Genomic DNA, 27,664 nt, shown 5'->3' with positions numbered 1-27,664 from the left:
GTTTGTGGGTAGGCCCAGTAAATATGGGGGGCTGGGGAAATTCATGTCATTCTTGGTCCCCTCCATGATGATGGCTTTTATGTGGACACACATGAGACAGGCTGAGCTGCCCATCTGAACCATCTGCAAAAATCAAGGCATGTAGTCTCAAGAAACCTGAAATTACACGTGAACATCCTGCAGCTGAGGGCTGTCAGAATGGGCTGCATGCACAGCACAGCTGGATACTAGTTTTAAAAACAAAACAAAAATCCCCTGGCCTCAACATGAGGCCTATGTGCACCTATAGTGGGAACCATACTGACTACAACATCTCAAAGAACCATATGGTAAGTAACAGTTCTATGAGTCCTTTTAAACTGAAAGCAAAGAGGACTGTCCAGTTCTGTAAGGAATGTCAGGAAATGCAAAAATTAGGGTTTTCATAACCTTAACTTGCCTCTACAGCGCACACACACACGAAATTTTTGATTACTAAGTAGGCTATTAATTCATACCTCTGTGTGTGTGTGTGTGTGTGGTATGTGCAATGTGGGCAAGTTAACAATAGAAACTTAACTCTTGTGTGTGTCTAGTGTTTTAAATGTAGTAACTTCTCTTAAACAGGTAATGTAAAACACCTATAGAAGCATAATAAAGAATACATTTTGAGAATGCTGGGATTTGAGAATTCCAGATTCCAAACCATTCTGCTCCTAACACATCGATATAGTGCTAAACCTTTTTTCGTAATCAATATTAATGATGGAATATTGGTAACTTATACATCTAGATAGCTGAAAAAGAAAAACAGAATTTTTAACCATCAAAAGTTTAATGTAAAATGTTAGTGCTAATATTACTATTTTGGAACACTGTAGTTATGTTCTAGTTAAACTTTATCACAAGGATTCCCTGTAAAGTCTTATTCAAACCAGTCATTCTACACAATATTTTAAATACATTCCATCTTGCAATGCTTGTAAATATTTTCACATAATATCCTTGTCACATATTTTAAGAGAGATCAGTTAGCAGGAGAGTTGGCTGTACTAGAAATAGAACTTTGCTAAGCATCAAAACAGTTTTGTCTACTTTGGGGTTTTCCCACACAGAGAATTTGATGTTTAACCTGTTGGCCACCCACCATGAAAATAAAATGTATACTGCTTTTATCTACTTGGAAGCATATTAAATAAGCCTGAAGCCAAATATAAATGAAGGGAGCTGAGTACAGACTTTGAAAACCTTTTTATTTTAATGATTTGTACAGAACCTCGTTGATTTCATACAGGTTACTTTGTAAAAAGAAATCAGTGAAATCTGCTCATTTAAAACATAATTGTTAAAAGATTAAACTATTATAATATAATACATGTTTGACTGCTAGCAAAAGATATTTCCTAGTAGTAAATAGTGGCTTCTTTAGGTGAAATCAAATGCTAGTCTTCTTTCTTTGTGTCAATTAGAAAAAGCCAAAGTAATACTTATGTGATCTGGAGCATAGCAAAGTCTTCTCTCTTATGTGGAGATGGCTTATGATAGGGCAATTTTTTCTTGCCTTATATAGCCTGTAGACTATTTGACATTATTTGTTGATGCTTTGAGGTGATGAAAGGCAATGTATTGTTCTGAACTTAGATAACTGATATAATTGGTTCAGGTAACCTTTCTAGAGCATTATCAGCTTGTAGGCATCAGTTTTCCTAATTTTCAAGCAGCAAATCCTTTATTTGGCATTAACCTTGTCTCCATGGGAAAACCAGCTCTTTTGCCAGAGTGAAACTTTTGAATTATTGACCTAAAGTAACATGAGACAAACACTTGGCAGTGAACCTGTCCTTTGTGGTGTTTATAGGAAGGATAATGATGTAATGTATTATCTAAATGCCTTATTTTCATTAAAATTGAGCCATAGCTTTGTAATTACTGCTTTCAAATATATTAAGAGTTTACAACAACTGCAGCAGTTTAATTTTTATGCTATTGTGCAAAATGGGATCCTGGCTTTAGGACACTTTATGGAGGTGCAAAGCTATTTTACTGTGCTACCTGGGTAGCTGTCACTATAAACAGTTTGAGATATAAACAGCTGAGCAACTCTCTGAGATTAGACAGTTAGTAGGATGGATATGAAGTCCTAAAGTGAGAACCCTGGGATTAAACAAGCCTAAGGGGAAGTTTGGGTGAAATATGGTGAACTCTTGGTGAGTACAGGTGTTTCAAGGACTTTGCGGCTTGCTGTTATGTCCACTGTGAAAAAATAGAGATGAACTCCTAGACAGGAATGAGTTATGGACACAGCAAGAGACTCACTCACACTTTTGATATTTCCATTTGAGTGGGGAATGAGGAGAGAGAAGTAAGGATAAAAGAGAATAATTGTACATAGAATAATTTCGCTTCACTCCTAAAGCACTTATAAAATTACTCAACTTACAAGTGAACTGTTTCATACACAAATTGCCTCACTCACTGTTGGAATGCCACCACATTTAAGGCAAAAAGTGGTAGCTATGTAATAGCACACAGCATGCTACATAATAGGACTATCCATCTTCTAAAACGTCTTTCTTTTTCTTTTGTTTAAAGCAACATTTTCATGATTGATCCTAAATATAATATGCTTCCCTAAATGCCAGGTATACAGTACAAATATGCCTCTTAATCAGAAAAGACTAAAATTCTCCAAGGCCTGCAATCATGTTTACATCAGTGTTTTTAGTCTATCTGCTCTAAATACAATACTTCTGGGAAGTGACTTTCAGGAACATGGAGGGCCATCTAGCCCCTAACATCTGTTTAGTAGGGGATCATCATAATAATTTATGGACATATTTTAGAGCTATATTTATATATTATAAAGCTTCTCACTTTAGGACTTCATATCCATCCTACTACCTGTCTAATCTCAGAGAGTTGTTCAGCTGTTTATATCTCAAACTGTTTATAGTGAGAGGTTTCAGAGGAACAGCCGTGTTAGTCTGTATTCGCAAAAAGAAAAGGAGTACTTGTGGCACCTTAGAGACTAACCAATTTATTTGAGCATGAGCTTTCGTGAGCTACAGCTCACTTCATCAGATGTATACCGTGGAAACTGCAGCAGACTTTATATACACACAGAGAATATGAAACAATACCTCCTCCCACCCCACTGTCCTGCTGGTAATAGCTTATCTAAGGACAGTGGGTGGGAGGAGGTATTGTTTAAATTCTCTGTATGTATATAAAGTCTGCTGCAGTTTCCACGGTATACATCTGATGAAGTGAGCTGTAGCTCACGAAAGCTCATGCTCAAATAAATTGGTTAGTCTCTAAGGTGCCACAAGTACTCCTTTTCTTTATAGTGAGAGCTACCCAGGGAGCACAGTAAAATAGCTTTGCACCTCCATAAAGTGTTTAGGACATATACAGAATAACTTTGATTTTGAGACTATTGTAGGCCCCATTTGAGAAGGTTGCTAGTTTTTTTTAGTGTTCAGGATGTTTGTAAGACATGTTTAATATGTAAGGAGGCAAACATATGTCCCTTCAAAAAGATATTACCAGAATACGATTTGATTTTTCAAAATGGCCTTTATTCTCCCTGATGATGATAACCTGACAGTAAAATGTATCTTAGAGGGAAAACACTTTTCATAATGTGTGAACACTTGGCTGCTGTAGGTTTACATATGACTGCTGACATGAACTAATCCATCTTATAAAAATTGCTGTGAAATATCTTTTATGCAGAAGTATATGTGAGTGTTCTTAGACAGGGGAGACATTTAAAGTATGCCATTGGAATATGGGCAGGAACATCGATTTGTCACCTGCTTTTTTTTTATTATGCTATTGCTGTGTACCATTCAAAATTTTCTAAGGGCTTGTCTACGTGTGTGTGTGTGAGAATCGGCAGCTTTTTGCTGCATCTAAGGTTACATGCATTATCCAAGCTGCAGTAATAGCATGCACATGGGATGGTGTTCCCTCTGTCAATGTACATCACTGGGTACACATGGGCAGTTTGCCGCATGGTGTTCTCAGAGGGTATGCTTCACTGCTGAGCATTCTGCATTATGGGATTTTTCTCACTGCATTGTGGGATGCCTAGCAGAAGCCAGGATAGATAAAATTGTTTAAAATCTCATTATTCATCTGTCTTTGCTTCGTATTACCTTTATGGATGGTCTAGTGCCACTTTTGAATTGCTGTCTCACCACTATGCTGGCAACCTCTGATACACACAGGCTGCTTGGGCTGTATTTTAGCACTCAGCTGGTGGAACTTGACTGGAGATTTCACGTGCCACACCACTGAATAGATGTAGCAGGAGTGTCTTCAGTGATGGTGGAACTGGGACGTAGATGAGAGAGAGACACTGAGGAACTCCTAGAAGAGGACTGGTTCCTGGAGCAGCTTCACAGTGTACAGTGCAGATTCTGAGCTCAGGTAACGAGAATGTATTGATAGGAAAGGATTCACCTGCAGATCTGGGATTACCAGCAGTGGTGAGAGAATTTTAGGATGGGAGGAAGGCAACCTTTTTGGAGATGTGCTGTACTAATCCTGGAGCTACAATGGCAGCAGAGCAGCATGCGGCGTGCCATATCTGTGGACAACAAGTCACAATTGCCATCTGGAAGCTGGCCACCCCCAAGTGCTGCTGGCCCATAGTGAACCAATTCGGTGTGGGGCGATCACCATTGGGGACCACTGTCATACAGTTGTGTGATATCATCGAAGAGTTACTGTTGTATTGGGTTATAATTAGGGTAAATGGGCTTGTTTTAATGTTTTTTTTATGATTTTTATGGTTTTAATGATTATATTAACCAATGAGACTGTACCTTTCCTTAGAAAATAACTGAAGTACAAATGGAAAAATTGATTAAAATTGATTATTTAAATCCCAGCTTTCCTCTTGGTGATTTAAATCAACCCATCTTGTGGGTGAATATTGTCAGATGCCTATTGCTCTTATTTTGAGTCTTAGGCCCGAAATTTGTGCAGCTGTTAACCCATGGCAGGGCGGGGGTGTTGGGAGTTCTTTGTGCAGTGTTTATGGACTGTGGAAGTACTATGTTGTGGCAGTCCTTGTTGTACTTGTCTTGGCTGGCCTATTTGACATTATTGAATACTGAACATTTAATTAGTGTCTTTGACATTATTAAATTGTAGAACAGGGGTTGGCAACCTTTGGCATGTGGCCCATCAGGGTAATCCACTGGCGGGCCGTGAGACATTTTGTTTATGTTGACCGTCCACAGGCATGGCCCCCTCCCGCAGCTCCCAGTGGCTGTGGTTGGCCATTCCTGGCCAATGGGCTCTGTGGGAAGCGACAGCCAGCACCGGCCTGCGGCTTACCACAGCTCTCATTGGCCGGAAACGGCGAACCATGGCCACTGGGAGCTGTGGCGGGCTGTGCCTGCGGATGGTCAATGTAAACAAAATGGTTTGTGGCCCCCAGCGGATTACCTAATGGGCCGTGTGCTGACAGTTGCCAACCCCTGTTGTAGAACATTATCATTACAGCAAGATTTATTACCTGCACAGTTTATTAGTTCTTTTTTTCCAAGAAGAATATAAGGGAAGGAATAGATTTTAAATATCAGTTGAGCTTTTTTTTAGTCAAAAGAATCATGGCAGAGAATTGCATAACCTACCTTATTTGAAACTGAATGATGGTCAAGTGTATAGACTAAATCAGACACTTGCAGTTCTTACCTGCAAGACCAAACTCAGCTGAAAGAAGAAATGATGAAGTACAGCAGCAGCAAGAAAATGAAAATGGCATCATTCTGCTAATAAGAACAACTTCAATAATACAACACATATAGATGGTCATTAGGTCAAAGACTACTAAACGACTTATAGAAAGCTGTTAAGATAACTGATGTATAAACACATTAATAAGTTTGGACTAAAGAAAGATGTGTTACTATGGCTTTACGAGAATGAATAGACTCTTCAGGGTCTGGGAGCTGACGGTGGGAGGAGGCTGTTGCTTTTAGGTTGGACTAATGGGTTGACCTGAATTAAGATGCTTTATGTTTATTCAACTAAGTCTCTGATAAAGACTGTTAAATTACTAGCAATGAATTAAGACTAGTAGATTTAGTCCTGGGGGAATTCTGCGCCACTGCACAATGCAGAATTTTGCAGAATACTTGGTCCTGCTTCACTGTAGGGACCTGAATTCGGTGACCTCTTGAGGTATCTTCCAGCCCTCTGCTTCTTTCTTTTGGGATTAATTTTAAAAAAAAGTTTAATAAAGAAATAATAAAAAACAACGTTAAATGACTTACTGCTTGTATGTTATCAAATGCCACACATTTCACAAGCTATCCAGTGAAATTATGCAATGTGTCAAAGCTTCAAGAAGAGACACTACAAAATCAGACAATAATACACAGCCAGAACATGTTAGGGTGGAGGAAAAAGACACACACACACACACACACACACACACACACACACACACACACACACACACAGACATTCACAAACAGGCAAAAAGGGAAAGCGGGGGCACAAGGGAGGGGAGATGTCTGGCATTGTTTGCGCTATCTCAGTAATCTTTATTCAAATGTATCAAGAAACATGGTCCAAATGTCTTCAAATTTATTTACTTGGTCTCTGCATCGATGAGTTACTCTTCCTTCACTACAATTCAGACACGTCTGAATACCACTGCTCTAGTCTGGGAATAAGCCTACTCTTTCATTTTTGTAAAATTATGGGTTTGACAATCGTTGTGGCCCTCAAGAATCGGCGTAGTACATGTGTAACCTATGATATAATTTTCAGCTGAGGTTTGGTTGCTGAAGCCAAGCATTATTTTAATTATTGTGTCTGTTCTCTTTCCACAGCTGCCTGACTGTTGGACAGTCCCCCAGCATATGCATCAGGGTCCATTTTTCTTCAGTTTAGCACCAACTAACATCAGAGGACAAAGTCCCCAGCCCTAAATTTCTATGATTCTGTAACCCACTCTTAGGTAGTTAGGGGAGGGCGTACCTAGGGACTCATTAGAGCAAGGATACAAAGAGGAGGTACACATATGGTTGCTTTTTCTACCTCTCCATCCCTTCCCAAACAGGAAACAGGTTCAATAAACCAGGCCCAACCCGGGGCAGCAAGGAGGAACTGACCATTAATCTGTACTTATTGCAAGAGATTTTAAATTTAGGGCTGTTTGTTTTCCTTCTCAGCTAAAGCTAACCAAGCTTTGGCTTTTTCTGGACTAGGCAGAAGAAAGCCAGGACAATACATCCTGACACCCTGCAAATTGGGCCAGAAGGGAAAAGCTCAAAGGTGTGTGTGCCAAGGGCCACGATGCTTCTTTCCTGTTACTTTTGGCTATGGCTGTGTTTCTGTAGATCTGTTTTCATGTGTATACAGAACAGTGTTTAAAATTAACTTTATCAGTATAAACTGACCTTATGCTGTTCCCGTGCTGAGCTGGAGAGTGATGGTATGGGAGTTTAGGGGTGAAACTTGGAGGGACATGAACTGGAGGTTTAGGATTGGGCGTGGGGGTGGTATATGGAGAGTGGCCAGGCTCTCGGGTTTTAAAATAGAGGTCTGTATGGGAGGAGTGAGCACACTGGTAAGGAGAAAAAGTACTGGCAAGACATGGATGTCAATATGACAAGAGGTCAGGTTGTAAGATGATGGAGTGTAGGGGATCAGGAAGAGTGATTTTATTCATGTGAAACTTTAAAATGCTTAACTTTCTGGATATAAAGCTTTAAATACTTTAAAGCTTTTCCCACCACTATCTACTTTTCCATTTCCTACCCACTTTCCCTTTCTAACACTAACCTATCTCCTACGAGAAAAGCAGTACTTGTGGCACCTTAGAGACTAACCAATTTATCTGAGCATAAGCTTTCGTGAGCTACAGCTCACTTCATTGGATGCATACTGTGGAAACTGCAGAAGACTTCTGCAGTTTCCACAGTATGCATCCAATGAAGTGAGCTGTAGCTCACGAAAGCTTATGCTCAGATAAATTGGTTAGTCTCTAAGGTGCCACAAGTACTGCTTTTCTTTTTGCGAATACAGACTAACCCGGCTGTTACTCTGAAACCTATCTCCTACGGAATTGCTAAAGTCTCCAAAAGGGTCTGTCAAAGAAGGACTTCCCTCCCGGTGACCTTAAAAAATTTAAATAGGTTTGGTGTATGTCACTCTTTTGGGGAAAAAACAAAACAAAACACCCACAAGAAATAACCCCCTAAATAAAAACTCTAAGGAAATTCAGAAACAGTTACTTCATTAAAAAGAGTTGTTTGAAAGTATGTTACAGTGGCAACCTAACATTGCCAAAAAAGTATTAACTTTTATAAGGAAAATTTTATCTTTTATTTTTAAAAATGGTGTATAAGGGGACCAAAACCACAACATTAAAAACTGGGTTGACCATATAAGTCATGACGTGATAGAGAATGATGAAGGTTTACATGACAGCTGGCAACTGGCTAAGTCCCTTAACTGTTCAGTTCCAGATTTTTAATGTTTGGGGCTTTTATACTGTTTGTTTTTGGGTGTCAGTGAGACTCCCTTAAAACATACTTTCAACCCTAATACTTTGTTTAAAAAAAGATTCTTGCTTGTGAATAGAAAGGTTAATTTTGAGGCTGAAAGAAAAAGTGTTGTAGATTTTGTTTGTTTTTTGGTAAATCCTATTAAGCGAAGTAGGTCAGCAGATGAGGTAAACCAGAACTAACCTGCTATTCATAAAATTGAGATAAAACTGCTAATCAGAAGTTCGTGACAGTGCACTTAAGGGAAATGGCCACGTCCAGTTTTTAAAAGGCACAGAACTATAACATGATATAAGATCATTGTAAGTAGTAGACAAGATTGCCAAGAGGATTAGTAAATAGAAGTCTGAAAAATCTTTTTTTCTTTTATTTGTCAGAGATATGCTTTCATGAAAGTTTTTGAAGATTGCCGATAATTACTAAGAGATTTGGTTTGGATAAGCTTTAAAAACTTCAAATAGAAATTGGAGTCTTTTTGACTCTTACCCCCCTACTTTGTCAACACCACTGTACTTTCCTTTAGAATTTACCTGGCTTTGTGAATCTTACTGAATGATCCATCTGTTTTGGTGCTCGCGCTGCTTCAGTAAAACTTCCCCAACTCTGAGACTTATGCGGTCATAGGTGCACCAGAATGTGCTTGAGTTAAGTAGACAGGGAGCAAGTTGTAGCATAACTAAGGCTGCGAGTTTGTCACAGAGGTCATGGAAGTCACAGATTCCATGACCTCCGTGACTTCTGCAGTGGCTGGTATGACGGAACCAAGGGCCACCTGAGCAGCTTGGGTGGGCCCTGGGCCAGCTGCACTGGCCGCTGCTGGGGCAGTCTCAGGCCACCACCCCTCCCCCCCTGCAGCAGCAGCAGGAGTTTGGGTCGGGAGCTCAGGGCTGGGGCACGGGAGGGGGTGAGGGCCCTGGCAGCGCTTATCTTGGGTGGGGGGCTCCCCAGAAGTGGCGACATCCCTTGGCTCCTAGGGGGAGGTGTGGCCAAGGGGCTCTGTGTGCTGCCTCTGTCTGCAGGCACCACCTCTGCAGCTCCTGTTGGCTGAGGTTCCCGGCCAACTTCCTTGAGTACTGTGTGTCACTTTAACATTTCTTAAATGCTGAGTGCTACAATAAAAATAAAGTATGTGTCTGACAATGCAGTAAATACGGTTGGAAGTGTCTCCATGGAAACATAAGCAACACTACTTGATATGGTCTGAATTGCTCAAAGTGCACAGAACCTCAACATATCCTCCAAGTACTGCACCTGAATAGAAAAGTATGCTAAAACTTCCTAAGTGATCCATTATCCATAGATCCTCTTGAGTCACTGTGGTCTAGTATGATTATACTTGTTTAGTAAATTCTTAAAATGCAATCCTACTGTGAAAGATGACGGGGCAAAAATGGCACTTGTGCTTGTTTCCTGTGTGTATTCAGAATTGTATCTGCTAATATTAGTGCTAAAAATAATTGTCCACTCTCTAGCCCTGCAGAAGTTGCACAAACTAAGAGGGAATGATCTGGATTCTCTTTTTTCATATATATCATAAACAGAATTGTTAACTAAAACTCTGATTTTAGGGATAATCTGTTACATCTGTGCAAACACACTGAAGAGGATGGGTTGCACAAATTTCACTGAAAGCATAACCTGAATGCAACTGGTTTGCATGTGTATAATTTGAGAGCACAATTTGGCCTGCAGGATCTTTTATTACTGCTGATGGATATCCAAGAAGGAAAGAACCCAGCTTTCCATTCTCATTACATGGTGACTTTGCAAAGCAGGCAGTTAGAAAAAACATCTTATCCTTGTACATTTGATTTGGAAAGCACTGGAAAATGTTAAAACTTGGGATCCCAAAATGCCACAGTTACAGTCACTTCTCAAGACTGTAATGTCAGCCTATATGTGATCTTAAAAAAATTCTTAATGGCAGTTCTGATAAACTATTACTTTGTCTGTAGCAAACATTTTTTCTAAATTAAATTTGATTGTTTTGATATATTTTAAAATATATAGAAATGTTAACCTAAAATGTAGAAAAATATTTGGACCTTCTGGAAAGAGCCCTGTGTGTGTGGTTTGCACTGCACAGAAGAGGTCTTGTTTGTCCCCAAAATACTATTAAATATGCCCTAGATACACAGACAGGGATCTCCAGTAAAGAGGGATATCCAGTAAGGAGGATCAAGCAGCATCACTTTCTTCATGGGAGGATAGTGGGGGACTGATAGTCCTTGTAATCTTGGATACAATGACTTCTAAAAATAAAAAATTTTGAATTGCATGATACTACTGTATGAATTGTAGGCTCTCTCTCAACCTAATAGTCTCTGAACCTGAGAAATTTATTGGCTTCCTAATTTTGCAGTTTGTGAGTTGTCTTGGAGGTGAGAAAGTGATTCATAAGAAGTTCACTTCCACAGAACTTGTTAACAATTGGCAGAAGCAAATACTTGATGCACTTATTTTTTTTTTTTTCAGTTCTCCTTCCTCCTTCTCAACATAGATTATGGATTATTTCCTTCAGGTCACAAAAAGTTTCTCACCTATTTTGCCAAGTGATAGAATAGCTTTACATAGCCAATTATTTTAACTTCTTCTGCTAGGAACTGAGGAGGCAGCATAACAAGTGACTGCATACAGTCTTTCAAGATAAATCTGTGGTGGTACTTGTACAGGACCCTTGTTTAACATATCTACAAGTGTAGAAATTGAAAAATTTGACAGCAACTTCATCTAGATTGTCCCTAATGAGGTTGAATTTTTATTTTTATATGTATTTTATTTTTGGCTGTTTGGTTTGTTTTATTTCTGACCTACAGTCCAAAGTAACTGTTGTCATGTGTTCCCAAAGAGAAATTTTCAACCAATTGTTGACAGCCATTTATGAGCCCAGCCCTGCATCTGGTCTACAACACCAATTTAGTCATTGGGAGGGCTACAAGTTGGAAGCAGCTTGGTTTTATTTCACCCCTGTAGTTTTACTTTGTGTTACTTTTTCAGGTGACTAAATGTTTGCATTTTGGAAATCAGAACTCAAGAAAGCCTACATTTGTGACCACCCAGTAAATATGCCTTTTCCTTTTAATCACTGAAATCTAAACCTCACCCTTACAAAGATTTCTGAAAAAATACCTTCCATTTGTAGTTTAAGACTGTTATCTCTTGGTGGACACTAACTGCAAACATCTCTTAAGCTTGTTCCCTTTGTTGGAAGTGTTTGGACTCCTCTTTAAAAATAAACTTTCTGTGGCTAGTTTCTTGGGTGGTTTAAAAAAAACGAACTACTGTTTAAGATCTGTTAATTGTTGTCTTTGACTTAATGGTTTCAAAATTGCTTAGGTGGCAAAACTAACTCAGTGGTATGTCTGTGAAATGAATAAAAGGGTAGAGTGACATTATAGCTGTTTTATTGCTTTCTGATTTTTAAATACTATTAAAAGTTAACTGTGTCATTGCTCTTCATTTTTAAGCTGTTGTTTTTCTCTGCATTTGTGATGAACAGGTTGAAATACTATTTTTTCCTTCTTGATATTGCCTCCATAGAAGCATATGGCTAGCTACATGGCCAAGGAATGTTTACAAGCAGCAGTTGGCAGTTAGGGGTGCAGGTGCATGTCTCACAAAATCAATATTATATTATCAGGTTAAACAGTGCGAATAGAAAAGAGAACCATGAGGATTGATATCCTTTGTTATTTTACTCTAGTTAGTTAAAGAGTCACTTGATAGTAGCAATATGCCAATCAACACTAATACATATTTCTGTGTGTGTGTGTGTGTGTGAGTGTGAGAGAGAGCTGAGGGGGTGGAATGTCCACCTGCAGCCACAGGATGAGATGAAAGGTCTTTGGCAGTATCCCAAGAGTTCAAGTACTCCAGGCATTTACAAACTTCAGAACTTCATATGAAGTTATGCCATTTAAGCTGTTTCTTAACTTTAGAGGAGTTCTGTTTGTTCCTCACAAAGTATAACAGTGTTGATAGTACTAGCTATTGAATCCAGGATATCCATAGAAAGTTTACATCTGTAGAACCTCTTGCATATAAAATTGTCGACACTTGCACTTTACACATGGAAGTAAAAAAAAAAGAAAGTATTTTCTCCCCTTCCCATTGCATGTTTTCTTTCAAATTGTCCTGTGTACAAGTTTTAAGTATTATCTGAAGTTTGTTTCCCAAGCTGTCTTCCAGTTATTGTTAGACTTTTGTGAGTTTTTCAAAGGTACCCTTGAACTTTTCTCTGCAAATCAACATAGTGAAAGTTTTCCTCTTGTCTGACAGTAAGATCTGGTGTATACCGCTGAGTGACATGGTTATACTGATCTAACCCCCGTGTAGAGAGCGCTATGTAGACACAAGAGCTTCTCCCATCAACTTAGCTGCCGCCTCTCCAGTTAACTAGGTTAACTCCAGTTAACTCCAGTTAACTGGGTTAACTAGACCAACGGGAGAGCTCTCTTCCCTCTGCTTAGAGTGTCTTCATTAAAGCACTACAACGGTGCAGTTGCATCAGTGAGACGGCACTGATGCAGCATTTTAAGTGTAGACTTGTCCTAAGCTTGCCAGTTTTCATGTCTAAAGGAAGTATGTTGCTGAAACTTACAAAATAAGATTAATAAAACCCTGTTGGTAACCTTAGGCCCTTATCCTGCAAAACTTTTATGCATGCATTTAACTTTACACCTTTTACATTTACAACTTGCTTTATAGTGAGTCTTGAAGACAGTGTTGAATGTAATAGAACAACTTTTCCTTCATACTTTTTTTCTGTTAAGATCACAGAAAGCAGATTAGACCTTGAAGATCTGGACCTTTATGCAACTTCTCGAGAGCAACGGTTTCGTATATTTGCCAGTTTAGAATTTGAAGGCCAATTATATATGACCCCATATGACTTCATTCAGTCTGTTACAAGTGATGCACCCAAACGTAAGTAGGATTTTGCTATGGATGAAATTCCTGTTTTAAATGCTGAAGATGCATGTTATCTTTCAACTTATTTTAAATTACTGTTTCTGTTTTACTTGATGTGAAAAGGAACTGCTGAGAATCCAAAAAGAGAGTGCGGAATTCCAGAATTCATTTTAATGGTATCCAGAAAGTTTATAGGGTTTCTCATACTGATTGCCCTTAAATTAAAGCCAATTTTGTAATTCCTTTTTAATCCCTTAGAAGTCTTTAATTAAACATTTTTGTATTGTCTTATAGGGCACACCTTGCATAATAGGCATGCAGAATTTGAAGTTCATTTGTACTGACAGTTTCAATTCCAGCTTCTTTTTGAATATGCTAGTACTGCTGTAGAACTCTTGTGTCCTTCTCACAGTGTAGAAAGTGCTTTTTTCCCTGTGCACTGTCTAGGATAGTTTTGTATTGCAGTTTTCACCATTTTGAATTGTAATCTATTTTGTTTTTATTTTTCACTCTTTCAAGATTATGTAAGGCATCTCATGGCCAAAGAGCAAATAACATTCTGAGCAAGAACCTCAGACCCTGCAGGAATCAATTTTCTGCATTTACAGATTCACAGAAGAAGCTCCCTGATAGTTTGTTTTCCACTTTTAACACAGCTTTAGTTGATTTGTTATAAATGTCAGTTTCAACACCAAAAGATAAATGCACAGGCAGACTGAGTAGTAGGACACAACATTACTGTCTATTTATTATTATAATATTTGTATTACTGTAATGCCTATGATCCCTAATCATGGACCAGCACTCCAGGGTGCTAGGCACTGTACAAACGCAGAACATTCTTAACTGGCTTGATTTTCTGGCTCTCAAACTTGGAATGCTCTGGTAGTAACATTCAGTAACATCCTGGGAAAAGTGAATGCCTTGTGTTGCTTAGGAGTGATTTACGATAACTGACCTGAGTTGTTGTCAAAGTCCTTCTTTCTAAAGTCAACAGCACAAAGAGGGCTGAAACCATCACCAGGGAACTGGCAAAACCAGTTAATGCAGCTTAAGTAGATCTTGAAAGACTCTTTGCAGACTACAGTTTCCTTCCCTTTTCTCTCAGCAGCAACACCACAAAAGAGGTGGCAGCTGTCTGAATCAAGTGATATCAAAACTGCTACAACTCTTGACGTTTGCAGTGTTATAGCCAGGTTGATCCCAGAATATCAGAGACAAGGTTGGTGAGCTTTGTGTAAGTTCGAAAGCGTGTTTCTCTCACCAACAGAAGGTGGTCCAATAAAAGATATTTCCTCATCCTACCATGACAACTCAGAGCCTACCATGACAACTCTTGAAGAAAGGTATAATGTCCTTCCGTTAATGAGGACTAAGTCGATGGAATACCTCCACCCTCACAGCAGAGAATAGCCCAGAGACCCCTATCTATTGCCAAGAACCAACACATCAGCTGAACTTCCAAAACTTTGAAGTTTTGACTCAGGAAGCAGCATTTAAAGTTTTCATTCATCCCTAATTTTCAGTAATCCTGGCATATGCACAGACTATGCAGTGACAGTCTGATAGGAAGCAAGCTGCAGTAATTTTGAATGGGTTGGGGCGCTGCTGGATTCACCATCCAAGCCACAGGCTGCATGTTGCACTCTAACTGCTCTGTGTGGACCTTGCTCAACTACAGTGAGACACTAGAGTGAGCCAACAGAGTCCACACAGGGCAGTTAGGGCTCAACATGCAATCAGAGGCTTTGGTGGTGAATCCAGTGCCTCAACCCCACTGACAATCACCATGCAGACCCTCACTATACAGTTTGCAGAGGAGGAGAAGCCAGAGGGGCAAGAGGAGGCAGCGATGGTGGAAGAAAAGAGAGGGAAAATGACAGGAGTGAGAAGAGGACAGGGACAATCCCAGAAAGGAGATCCAGGCCTGGGACTGGTCAACATAATAAAGAGCCCTAGGCGGCATAGAAGAGCAACTTTCCTAGGATTGATCCTCTCCTTCTCCCTGTTTGGAAGTGGGAGTCAGGAGCACAATGTGGAGTGGACCCAGGTTCCCCCCCGCAACCGTATATAGGAGGGGGAGGAGGAGTAGGTCCTGATTTCTCCCAGGGGAGGCTAGGAGAGGGGAGAGGTCCAAGCAACTTCCTTAATTCCTCCCTATTTTTTCAATAAACATCCCTAAAAGTCTCAAAGCAAGGTTAGCATCTCGGACAACATCAAGTACCAGCTTTACATCAGGATTTAGGCTACTCCTTCTCTACCATCCTCCAAACAGACTAATGCCTCACTTTATGTAAAGCCACCCACTTGCAACACCACTTTCAGATACCCTGAAGTAGAGGCTTCCCACAGTATAGCAATAACACAGAACTCAAGGGTGCTGAGCACATGTACCATACCTTGAACAGCTGTTGCATCTCCAGATCTCACCAACAGTTCACTTTCACTTAGTCATCCTGGGAGTTGAGAAGTTTGGCGACACACTAGTTATCCAACACACTGCTAAATTCCTGTCATTGTCAATTAAGCATGCTTCTTAAAATCATCCTCCACAGTATAGATCATTATAAGGAAGAAGAAATGGAGAAAACATCAGCCAAAGCTTGGAAAGACGATTACCAGACACTACTACCTCCAACCTGGTGCAATAAGCAGCCAGCTACCACACATGGATCCAAAATAGATAAACACAATGATTTCATCCTCAACATAAGATCTCTAGTCAATAAAGGCTTGCTCATCCTACTATTGAAATCAGTGCAAAAGTCCCATTGACTCTGATAGCAGAGGATCAAGCCTTACATCGTTCACAATCCATAATCTTATTGCCAGTGAGGTGCATTACCTGATCTCTGTCGCAGAAGTCCACCTAGCTGATATTGCAAGTCCAGTGTTAGCTCTCCCAGGATATGCTATTAACCCTACACCAAGGGAGGAGAATCTGCAGGTGGAGTAGCCACTTTTCCCTTTTGAGCTCAAATGCAGTAAACCTTATTTGAATCAAAATCCTTTGAATGCATGTAGTTAATCTCTGAGGCCAGAGACAATATTAATCTGGAAATCCTGCTAATCTATAAAGCCTTAGAGATGCAGTCAGACATGTTGATTAACTTTACAAAACTAGTAGCATTAGGAGACTTCAGAAGTGAGAGTAATTATTTACAGGAATAGCGTAAGAGTGTGTAGCTAAATGTAAGAGGATGAAATTAAGGTGGTAGCTCTACTGTTTGAGTTATTTTAAAATTAGAGAGGGGAAAGGCTAGCAAATGTACACTAGTGAGCATTGCCATGGGAAGGACTAGACGACTGTCAGATCTTTCCCATTTCCAGCTTGTGATTTCATGAACATTTGAGTTCTAATCTTTTACTGCCTCGTTTGCTGTGTGGACTTTGGATGTGCCACTGATTTGCTATGTGGAACACAGATATTGTAATGTTTCTGGGTCTATGTCCTCTTCTGTAAACTGAACTAATATTTCACAGAGATGTTGTGAGTATTTAATTAAAATTTGTATATAGCTGTGAAGATGTAAAGTAATAAATTATTTGTGTTACTATTATTATTCCTACTGTTATAATTTTGAAGAGATTGCTAGCTGTCTGCCCTGTTCTATTGAATATAGAATGACATGGAAAGATGACTTTTTGAATCAAAGATTAAAAAAATGCAAGACATGATTTTATTTAATATTTAATCTTTTTTTTTTGTTTGCTTTAAACTTGTTATGGATTTGGGCCTGTAAGGGCTGTTCATATATCTTATGGAGAACATAGGAGGGCAGAACTCTCACTTAAACTTTCAGTGGGTGAACACTAGAAGAGCCTTGAGTTTTGTCAGAAAGGAAAAGTGCCCTTTGAAGAGTAATAGTAGTAGCTATTTACTTTTGCTATATAGAAAAGCTAATACTACTAGACTTGGATGAGATTTCTGGTAGAGTAAATACAGCTATTGTGACTGATTTACCCTGGAAATCTTATAAACCCTGCAAAAGTCAAGAGTGTGCTCGCTTCCTTTTTGATTAAACAGTGACTGAACATTGGATAATAGTCGTATGGTAAAAATGTGAAGTATTTTTTATAACTAAACGTTTAACTTTAGACAGTTGTAGTAAAATTATAGTATAAAAAAAGCTATAATTAACTTTATTATATTCCTATATTTCTAGTGAAGGATTGGGTTTATGAAATAAATCACAGTGTATTATCTGAAAATGTTTATGAGAAGTCAAGCTTGTAATTCTGATTTTATCACATGGAGACATGTTTACACTTTTAAAAAAACTTTTGGAAAGAGGAAGAAATACAATTGTGTTTTGCTCTATTTTAACTTATGATCTGACTCAACAAAAATTATAGACAGCCAAATGCTGAGTTGTAGGGTTTGTGTGTGTTCGCACGCCCAATGTAAAATTCCACTTGCTTGTCTATAATGTCAAGCTTGCCATTCTAAACTAATGTCTCATGATTGACAAATGTTTTCTGTTCAAAATACTCTTCAATGCCTGGCTCTTCCCCCCCACCCAACTAATACAAATGCAAATCAGTCTATATCAGAATGAGTTGACTTTATAAAAGATGTACAGTAGAGAGATTGAGTAATCCATATTTAAGATTTTAAACACAAAGTTACATGAAAAACCGTCCAGCTTGTTACATGTTTGGCTTGATAATACCAAACCTTATTGGGCGGGGGGGTGTTGTCACAGACTTTCTGAGGTATGAACATAACCAAGTTGTCATGTTCAAATCTCAGTATGAGGAATGGTACTACTCCTAAACTAATTAAATTCCATTGTAGCTGCTGTGTCTAATGCTATACAATTCTGACAAAAAACTCCATGAATGCAAAGTTAAGGTTGATCAGTGGTATCTCTTGCCCTTCCAGAACATTGAGTTCAGCAAAACTCTAACTTTGGAAAACCAGAAAATGCGGTTACGGTACATGTCCATGCAACCTTATCTCTGGTCTCCTGGAGCTGACAGTAGCCACTGGGTGGAGTTTGTATGAACTACAGCTGCATTCACTGTTAGGTGTAGCTATACTGAATGATGGAAGTATCAGCTGGAGAAGCTTGGCAGACCTGTGATTGTAGTATGAGGTGCTCTGGGGGCATGGGTGAGCCCATCTTCTTGACACCCATATATATGATCAAAGGAAAGAGGTTCATATGTACCTTCCGAGATTCAGTGGTCTCATTACAGTACTGTGTTGTGTAGATCATGGCAGTAGTGGGGCACAGGGGTCTTCTTGCCACAGTTAAGTGGGAGATATATGTGGTCTGTGGGTTTTATGAAGGGTAAATGGAAAATACTGTATTTAGATGGCATCATGTGCATAAGGGTGAAGGGGTTGTAAAAGTTGTTGAAGGGTCGTGAAAATTAGTATTGTGTTTGTTTGAATGTAGGGCAAATATAGGTAACTTCTGTTTAGTACGGTGCAAAGGCAGAATGTGAGTACGTGTGTTATGGGCATATTGGGGCATCGATCAAGGAAGCCAGAGTTAAGTTTGAATGGGCAGGTACCTTAAGCGTATTTCCTCATTTTAAGAATCTTCTTTGCTGTCCTCAGTATTTTGAAAAGTCACAAGATATCAGTGGGCAACCATAACTCTATATTAATTAAGTTTTTTGTTAATGAATTTTAGTTTTTTTAATAGAAAGAGAAATGTGTTGGTAGGAATTAGTGGACAGTTAGGCATGTCCAGTTATCATGTAGGTGTGGAGTTGAGATGCTGCTGTGGCCAGATAACGATGATGATAATGATACCTAACTCTTGCACAGTGTCTTTCATCAGTAGATCTCAAAGCACTTTCCCAAGGCGGAAAACATCTTAGTCTTTCTTTTTTTTTCATCTGTACAGTGGTGACATAGTGAAGTGACTAGCCCAGGGTCACCAAGAAGGCTAGTGAGAGATCCAGGAATAGTATCCCAATTTTCTGAGTACCAATCAGGAGTGCTGGGTGTGTGGTAGCACTCCCTGGTGAAGTGGTTTCCATCATATACAGGGTTTACAGTTTTGTTCAGTGGCTTTCACCACCCCCACTATAAAAATTGTTCCAACGCCTCTGGTGCCAGTACACTGTTCTTTCCATTAGGTTGATATGATTGCTGTGTGATTCCTAAGTGCTCCCTCTCTCCTGCCCCACCCTGTACACTTTGTTATAATGGAATAGAGATAATGGTCATGGCTTTGAAATGTTCAGAATGTGTAGTTCCCAACAAGGCCAGTAAGAGAAATCTCAAACATTGTCTGCATCCTAAAATCATGACAGTTTTATTACATGGTTGTTACAGTAAATTCTAAGCACCTGAGAGAAGATTGTTGTGTGTCTCTCCTTTGCCTGCCTTCCCCACCACACCTGTAGCATATAGGCTCCCCCCCTCCAAAAAAGTTGGTTGAATCTGTGAACTTTAAGAAAAGCTCTTCACCACCCCCAGAGGGCTGTATTCTGGGAAATGTAGAGCGGAAAGGGACCTTGAGAGGTCACCAGCTCCAGTTCCTTGTGCAGGGGTAGGACCAAGTAAGCCTAGATCATCTGCTAAAGGTGTTTTTCTAACCTATTCTTAAAAACCTCCAATGATAAGGATTCCACAAACTCCCTTCAAAGCCTATTCCAGAGTTTAATTTCCCTTATAGTTAGAAAGTTTTTCCTAATATCGAACCTAAATTTCCCTTGCTGCAGATTAAGTCCATTACTACTTCTCCTATCTTCAGTGGACATGGAGAACAATTGATTCCTTTCCTCTTCATAACATATTAGGGGACTGTTATCAGGTCCCCCCTCAGTCTTCTTTCTCAAGAGTAAACCGGCCCATTTTTTTAACCTTTCCTCAGAGATCAGTTTAGGAAAACTTTATCAGTTTTGTTGCTCTGCTCTGGACTCTCGCCAATTTGTCGCCGTATTTCCTGGAAAGTGTGGTGCCCAGAATTGGACACAGGACTCCAGGTGAGGCCTCAGCAGTACTGAGAAGAGTCAAATAATTTCTTCATGTGTCTTACATATTACACTCCTGTTAACACATCCCAGAATATTAGTCTTTTTCACAACTGCATCATGTTGTTGACTCTGACTCATATTCAATTTCTGATTCACTGTAACCTTCAGCTGCTTTTCAGCAGTACTACCACCTAGCAAGTTGTTCTCCATTTTGTGTTTGTGCATTTGATTTTTCCTTCCTAAGCACAGTACATTGTATTTATCTTTATTGAATTTTGTCTTGTTGAATTCAAACCAATTCTCCAGTTTGTCAATGTAGTTTTCAGTTCTAATCCTGTTTTCCAAAGAACTTGCAACTCGTTCCATCTTGGTGTCATCGTTTTATAAGTATACTTTCCACTCCGTTGTACAAATCATTAATGAAAATACTGAACAGTACTGGAACCAGGACTGACCCCTATGGGACCCCTCTAGATATGCCCTCTCAGTTTGAGAGAGAACCATTAATAATTACTCTTTGAGTATGGTTTTTCAACCAGTTGTTCACTCCTTTTACAAAAAGAAAAGGAGTACTTGTGGCACCTTAGAGACTAACCAATTTATTTGAGCGTGAGCTTTCGTGAGCTACAGCTCACTTCATCGGATGCATCCGATGAAGTGAGCTGTAGCTCACGAAAGCTCACGCTCAAATTGGTTAGTCTCTAAGGTGCCACAAGTACTCCTTTTCTTTTTGCAAAGACAGACTAACACGGCTGTTACTCTGAAACCACTCATTTTACAGTAGTTTATCATTTTAATTTGTTTGCTTTTGTATAAACAAAAACAATTACTGAAATTTCATATAACTTTTCCAAAGTTTGCTTATGAGAATATCATGTAGGACTGCATCAGAAGCCTTACTAAAATCAAGATATATCCCGTCTACTGGTTCTTCCCCATCCTCTAGGTCAGTAACCCTCTCAAAGAAGGAAATTAGGTTGATTTTTGGCATGATTTATTTTTGACAAATTTATGCTGGCTATTCCTTATAAACCTGTTATCCTCTGGATGCTTAAAAATTCATTGTTTAATCATTTGTTCCAGTATCTTTCCAGGTATCAAAGTTAGGCTGAGTGGTCTATAATTCTCTGGGACATCTTTGTTCCCTTTTTAAAAACATTGGTAATATGTTTGCCCCTCTCCAATCATCTAGGACCTCACCTGTCGTCCAAGATAATTGCTAAGGTTCCAAGATTGCTCCAGCTATTTCTTTAAGTATCCTAGGATGAATTTCATCAAGTCCTGCCATCTAAACTACACCTAACTTATCTAAATATTCTTTAACCTGTTATTTTTCTATTTTGGCTTGTATCCCTTCCCCCTTGTTAATTTTCGTTATGTTGAGTAACTTGGCAGTTTTTCAGAGGGGGCTTGGCTACACTTGTGAGTTACAGTGCATTAAAGGAGCCCTGGGCACACTAGCTCACTACCCGGGCACACTGGCAAGGCACGTAGAGTGCACTGACTCCACGGCTGGTCCGTTCCTGGTACTCCACCTCGGCGAGTGGAATAACGTTTTGTGCTCCCCCACTGGAGTGCCGCGGCGCCAGTGTGGATGCCGTGGTCTGTTACTGCACTCTGATCGGCCTCCAGAAGTGTCCCACAATGCCTGTTCTAGCCATTCTGGTCATCACTTTGAACTCTACTGCCCTGCCCTCAGATGATCAACCATCAGACCCGCCCTTTAAATTCTCTGGGAATTTTGAAAATTCCCTTCCTGTTTGCTCAGCCAGGGGTGGAGCGCTCTCATCGAAGTTTTCCAGGTGACTATGCCTCCACGTGCCAAGAGATCCCCAGTATGGAGCAATGGCAAGGTGAGGGACCTCATCAGTGTTTGCGGGGAGGAAGCTGTCCAGTCCCAACTGCACTCCTGCCATAGGAATTATGATACCTTCGGGCAGATATCAAGAGACATGATGGAAAGGGGCCATGACCGGGACGCACTGCAGTGCAGGATTAAAGTGAAGGAGCTGCAGAATGCCTACCGCAAAGCCCATGAGGCAAACAGCTGCTCCAGTGCTGCCCCTGCGACCTGCCGTTTCCACAAAGAGCTGGACGTGATACTTGGGGCCGACCTCACCTACACTCTGAGTACCACCATGGACACTTCAGAGCCCAGTTCAGCAAGGCGAGAGGAGGAGCAGCAGCAGCAAAGCAGGAGCGAGGGTGCTGAGGCGGAGAAAGACACTCCGCAATCCCTAGATGCATGCAGTCAGGAGCTGTTTTCAAGCCAGGAGGAAGGTAGCCAGTCGCGGTGGCCGGTGCTTGGGGAAGGACAAACACCAGAGGAGGTTCCCAGTAAGCGGCTTTTATTTTGGGAAGGAAGTTATTCAATGCAGGCTCTTGGAGTGAGGAGGGTTACGGCTGCATGCATTCCTTGATGTGGAATAGGGTGTTGAAGTGCTCTCTCACATCGTGGTAATCGGCCTCTGTGATCTCTTCAAAGATCTCATCCAGAACTTGGGCAATGCGCTTGCGCAGGTTTCTCAGGAGAGCCACTGTGTTCCTTGTCCCAGTAAGGCTAACTTGTCCGTGCCACTGTGCTGTGAGGGGTGGGGGGACCATTGCTACATACAGGCAAGTTGCATATGAGTCAGGGTGGAATCCGCATTGCGGTAGAAGACCCTCCCTTGCTTCCCAGGTCACCCTCAGCAGCGAGATATCTTCCAGGACAAACTCCTGTGGAAAATTTGGGGACAGTGTTCAGTATAGGGGCCCCCTGCCACTGTTGGCTCTCCCCAAGGCACAGAAACTCAGAGGACAGTACAGCTGTGAAACAAGCAGTCACGCTTGACCCTGTGCTTACTCACCATTTTGGGGCTCCTGTGGGTTATGTGCGCTTGCTTTGGGACGGGCAAATTATGCTATTGTGTCAACTGTGCTTGCTCTTAAGTATGGGGAAATCATTGCTCTGTCTGGTGTAAACAATGCTGCCTCTGTTAAGTGTTGCATTTTGCCTTTACAGGTGCAACCGTGAGATCTCAGCCGTCCGTGTTATCACTGGCCGAAAGACTCCAAAGAATCAGAAAGAGGCCATGTAGAAGCAAGGAAGACATGTTGCATGAAGTAATGCAGCATTCAAGTAACGAAAACTCAAAAAGTGCAGGAGTGGCAGGACAGTGAAAGGAGGATCCGCCAGCAGAATGAGGAGCACTGGCACAAAAGTTCAGTGCTCCAGCAGCAAAGCACGGATCAGCTGATAAGCATAATGGAGTGCCAAGCAGACTCAATCCAGGCACTCGTAGCCATGCAGGCGGAACACTACTGTGCGCTCCCCGCAGCCCTTGTCCCAAAACTCTTTCCCTTGTGCCCCCATGTCACCTCCAACCCACTTTCCCCAACATCCGGGTTCTTACCGCCACCAGCTACCTCCAACACCTGTAGCTTCACCACCCAGCCCTGAAAATATGACCCTTACCCTCTGCACTCAACCCCCATCACCATGCAGTATAGCCATCCTGAAGTGCAGGACTCATTGCACAGCACTCCAGCCAGAAAGGCTTAGTATGATAACAGGACATATGCAAATCTTGATTGTACCATTCCCCACCCCACCCCCTTGCCCTTTCAGTTTCCCAAGCAGTTGTGTTTCTTTTCAATAAATGGATTTTTTGGCTTTGAAAACATTCTTTATTATTGCATAAAGTAAAAGATACCTTAGACCAGGAAAGAAACAGGCACCGCAAGTCAGCGTAGCAAACACAGATTCCTATTAACATTGGAACCACTGAACTTCACTCCCGTGCAGGGCACCAGACATTACTGGTGGCTTTCAGCCCCAAATTGCTTCCTCAAGCCATCCCTAATCCTTTCAGCCTCACGCTGGGCCCCTGTAATAGCCCTGCTCTCTGGCTGTTCAAATTCAGCTTCCAGGTGTTGAAACTCTGAGTTCCGTGCCGGAGTGAATCGTTCACCCTTCCCTTCACAAATGTTCCAGAAGGTACAGCACACGGATATAACCGCGGGGATGCTGTCATTGGCCAGGTCCAGCTTCCCATACAGAGAGCACCAGCAGCCCTTTAAACAGCCAAAAGCACGCCCTACAGTCATTCTTCACTGGCTCAGCCTGTTGTTGAACTGCTCCTTGCTGCTGTCAAGGCTCCCTGTGTAGGGTTTCATGAGCCACGGCATTAAAGGGTAAGATGGGTCTCTAAGGATCACAATGAGCATTTCGACTTCCTCTGCGGTGATCTTCTGGTCTGGGAAAAAAGTCCCGGCTTGCAGTTTTCTGAACAGGCCAGTGTTCTGAAAGATGCAAGCGTCATGCTCCTTTCCAGGCCAGCCTGTGTTAATGTCAATGAAATGCCCATGGTGATCCACAAGCGCCTGGAGAACCATAGAGAAATACCCCTTCCAATTAACGTACTTGGAGGCTAGGTGGGCTCGTGCCAGAATTGGAATGCGTGTGCCATTTATCTCCCCTCCGCCATTAGGGAAACCATCCACAATGTCATGCACCAGAGTCACCGTTCTTCTGAGCAGGATGCGATTAATGGCCCTACAAACTTTCATCAACGTAATTCCAATGGTCAACTTCCCCACTCCAAACTGGTTAGCGACCGATTGGTAGCTGTCTGGAGTTGCCAGCTTCTAAATGCAATAGCCATCCGCTTCTCCATCATCAGGGCAGCTCTCAGTGTCGTGTCCTTGCACCGCAGGGTTGGTGTGAGCTCCTCATACAGTCCCATGAAAGTGGCTTTTCTCATTCGAAAGTTCTGCGGACACTACTCGTCCTCCCAGACTTGCAGGATGATATGATCCCATCACTCAGTACTTGTTTCCTGAGCCCAAAATCGGCGTTCCACAGTGGTGAGCAGGTCTGTGAATGCCACAAGCACACTTGTGTCATATGCGTTACTTGAGTCTATGTCGGAGCCCTCATTGTCACTTTGGATCAAAAGGAATAACTCGACTGCCAAACGTGACGTGCTGGTGAGACTTGTCAGCATAATTCTCAGCAGTTTGGGCTCCATTCCCACAGATTGAAAGGGAAGACAGAGCGCGCAGTACAAAAAAGTTGAAAGATGGTGCCAAATGTGGACGGAAGTACAGGGATTGCTGGGATGCGAACCGATGCATCACGGGGCGTTGGGACGGGACCCAGAATGCCTGCACCCCCCATCCTCTTCCCACAAGCCACAGTGCCAGAATGGGAAGAGGTGCTCTGTGGGATAGCTGCCCATAATGCACCACTCCCAATGCTGCTGCATATGTGGCCACGCCAGTGCGCTTGTTCCTGTCAGTGTGGACAGACTGCAGCGCTTTCCCTACTACGCTCTTGAAGGCGGGTCTAACTCAAAGCTCTCTACATCTGCAAGTGTAGCCATGCCCAGAGACATTATTCAGGACACGAGCAAACTATCCCACTGTGTAGGAAAGATAGGAAGTATGGCAATAAATCACCTGGGGCTAAACCAGATCTTCAATAATAAAAAAAAAAATAGAGTCCTACAAAAAGTGGAAACTAGGTCAAATGACAAAGGATTAATATAAACATAACACAAGTATGTAGGGACAAAATTATATGTAGGGACAAAATTAGAAAGTCCAAGGCACAAAACAAGATCAAACTACCTAGAGACATAAAGGGAAAGAAGAAAACATTCTACAAATACATTAGAAGCAAGAGGAGGACCAAGGACAGGGTAGGCCTGTTGTGCAATGAGGAGGGGAAAATAACAGAAAATGTGGAAATGGCAGAGGTGCTTAATGACTTCATTGTTTCGGTTTTCACCAAGAAGGTTGATGGTGATAGGATGTCTAACATAGTGAATGCCAGTGAAAATTAGGTAGGATCAGATGCTAAAATAGGGAAAGAACAAGTTAAAAATTACTTAGACAAGTTAGATGTTTTCAAGTCACCTAGGCCTGATGATCTGCAGCCTAGAATACTCAAGGAGCTGACTGAAGAGATATCTGAGCCATTAGCAATTATCTTTGAAAAGTCATGGAAGATGGGAGAGATTCCAGAAAACTGGAAAAGGGCAAATATAGTGCCAATCTATAAAAGGGAAGTGAGGCCAACCCAGGGAATTACAGACCAGTCAGCTTAACTTCTGTATCCGGAAAGATAATGGAGCAAATAATTAAGCAATCAGTTTGCAAACATCTAGAAGATAATAGCGTGATAAGTAACAGTCAGCATGGACTTGTGAAGAGCAAATCATGTCAAACCAACCTGATAGCTTTCTTTGGCAGGGTAACAAGCCTTGTGGCTAGGGTGGAAGTGGTAGACATGGTATATCTTGACTTTAGTAAAGCTTTTGATACTGTCTCGCATGACCTTCTCATAAACAAACTTGGGAACTGCAACCTAGATTGAGCTTGTCATAAAGGGGAGGGTAACCACCTTTCTGTATACAGTGCTATAAAATCCCTCCTGGCCAGAGGCAAAATCCTTTCACCTGTAGAGGGTTAAGAAGCTAAGGTAACCTCACTGGCACCTGACCCAAAATGGCCAATGAGGGGACAAGATTCTTTCAAATTTGGAGGGGGTGAAAAAAAGTTTTCATCCGTCTATCTGTGTGATACCTTTGCCGGGAACAGATCAAGGATGCAAGCCTTCCAACTCCTGTAAAGTTAGTAAGTAATCTAGCTAGAAAATGTGTTAGATTTTCTTTTGTTTTTTTTAGCTTGTAAAATTCGCTGTGCTGGAATGTCCTGTTTGTGTCTTTCTTGTAACTTAAGGTTTTGCCTAGAGGGATTCTCTATGTTTTGAATCTGATTACCCTGTAAACTATTTACCATCCTGACTTTACAGAGGTGACCTTTACCTTTTCTTTAAATAAAAATTCCTCTTTTAAGAACCTGATTGATTTTTCATTGTTCTTAAAGATCCAAGGGTTTGGGTCTGTGTTCAGCTGTACCAACTGGTGAGGATATTATCAAGCCTTCCCCAGGAAAAGGGGTGTAGGGCTTGGGGGGATATTTTGGGGGAAGACATCTCCAAGTGGTCTCTTTCCTGTTCTTTGTTTAAATCTCTTGGTGGTGGCAGCATACCAGGTTTTTAACCTAAGCTGGTTCCCAAGGCAAGAAAGAAATCTGTGCTTTGGGGAAGTTTTAACCTAAGCTGGTAAGAATAAGTGTAGGAGGTCTTTCATTCAGGTCCCCACATCTGTACCCTAGAGTTCAGAGTGGGGAAGGAACCTTGACAGAGCTACTATAAGGTGGGTGCATAACTGGTTGGAAAACCGTTCCCAGAGAGTAGTTATCAGTGGTTCAGAGTCATGCTGGAAGGGAATAACGAGTGGGGTTCCACAGGG

At 41.2% G+C, this 27,664-nt stretch overlaps 2 protein-coding genes across 12 annotated transcripts in view; both read left to right on the top strand.

Moving 5' to 3' along the window:
* The window catches only part of MICU3 (mitochondrial calcium uptake family member 3), a 153,335-nt gene that overhangs the window by 10,869 nt on the left and 114,802 nt on the right, over positions 1–27,664 (top strand). For all 11 annotated transcript variants that reach the window (XM_048848154.2, XM_048848153.2, XM_048848149.2 and 8 more), the window contains exon 2: positions 13,286–13,439. In XM_048848154.2, coding sequence (XP_048704111.1) covers positions 13,286–13,439 — 154 coding nt within the window. The remainder of the gene's footprint in view (positions 1–13,285; positions 13,440–27,664) is intronic.
* Positions 21,092–27,208, top strand: LOC125635874 (uncharacterized). Its single transcript, XM_048848171.2, has 2 exons — positions 21,092–22,700; positions 23,368–27,208. Exons 1-2 carry the CDS (start codon positions 22,172–22,174, stop codon positions 23,523–23,525), a joined length of 687 nt encoding a protein of 228 aa, XP_048704128.1. The 5' UTR covers positions 21,092–22,171; the 3' UTR covers positions 23,526–27,208.

This window comes from Caretta caretta, chromosome 4, assembly GCF_965140235.1.
Source record: "Caretta caretta isolate rCarCar2 chromosome 4, rCarCar1.hap1, whole genome shotgun sequence".
In the NCBI taxonomy this organism is placed as follows: domain Eukaryota; kingdom Metazoa; phylum Chordata; order Testudines; family Cheloniidae; genus Caretta; species Caretta caretta.
Note: the sequence above shows the minus strand (reverse complement) of the source record. Positions and strands in the feature narration are given on the sequence as shown.

Bases quoted from the DNA above. Each gene is read 5' to 3' on its own strand.
- LOC125635874 (XM_048848171.2), top strand. From the start codon at position 22,172: ATGCCTCCACGTGCCAAGAGATCCCCAGTATGGAGCAATGGCAAGGTG. The intron at 22,701-23,367 runs GTAAGCGGCTTT...TTGCCTTTACAG, and splicing joins AACACCAGAGGAGGTTCCCA to GTGCAACCGTGAGATCTCAG.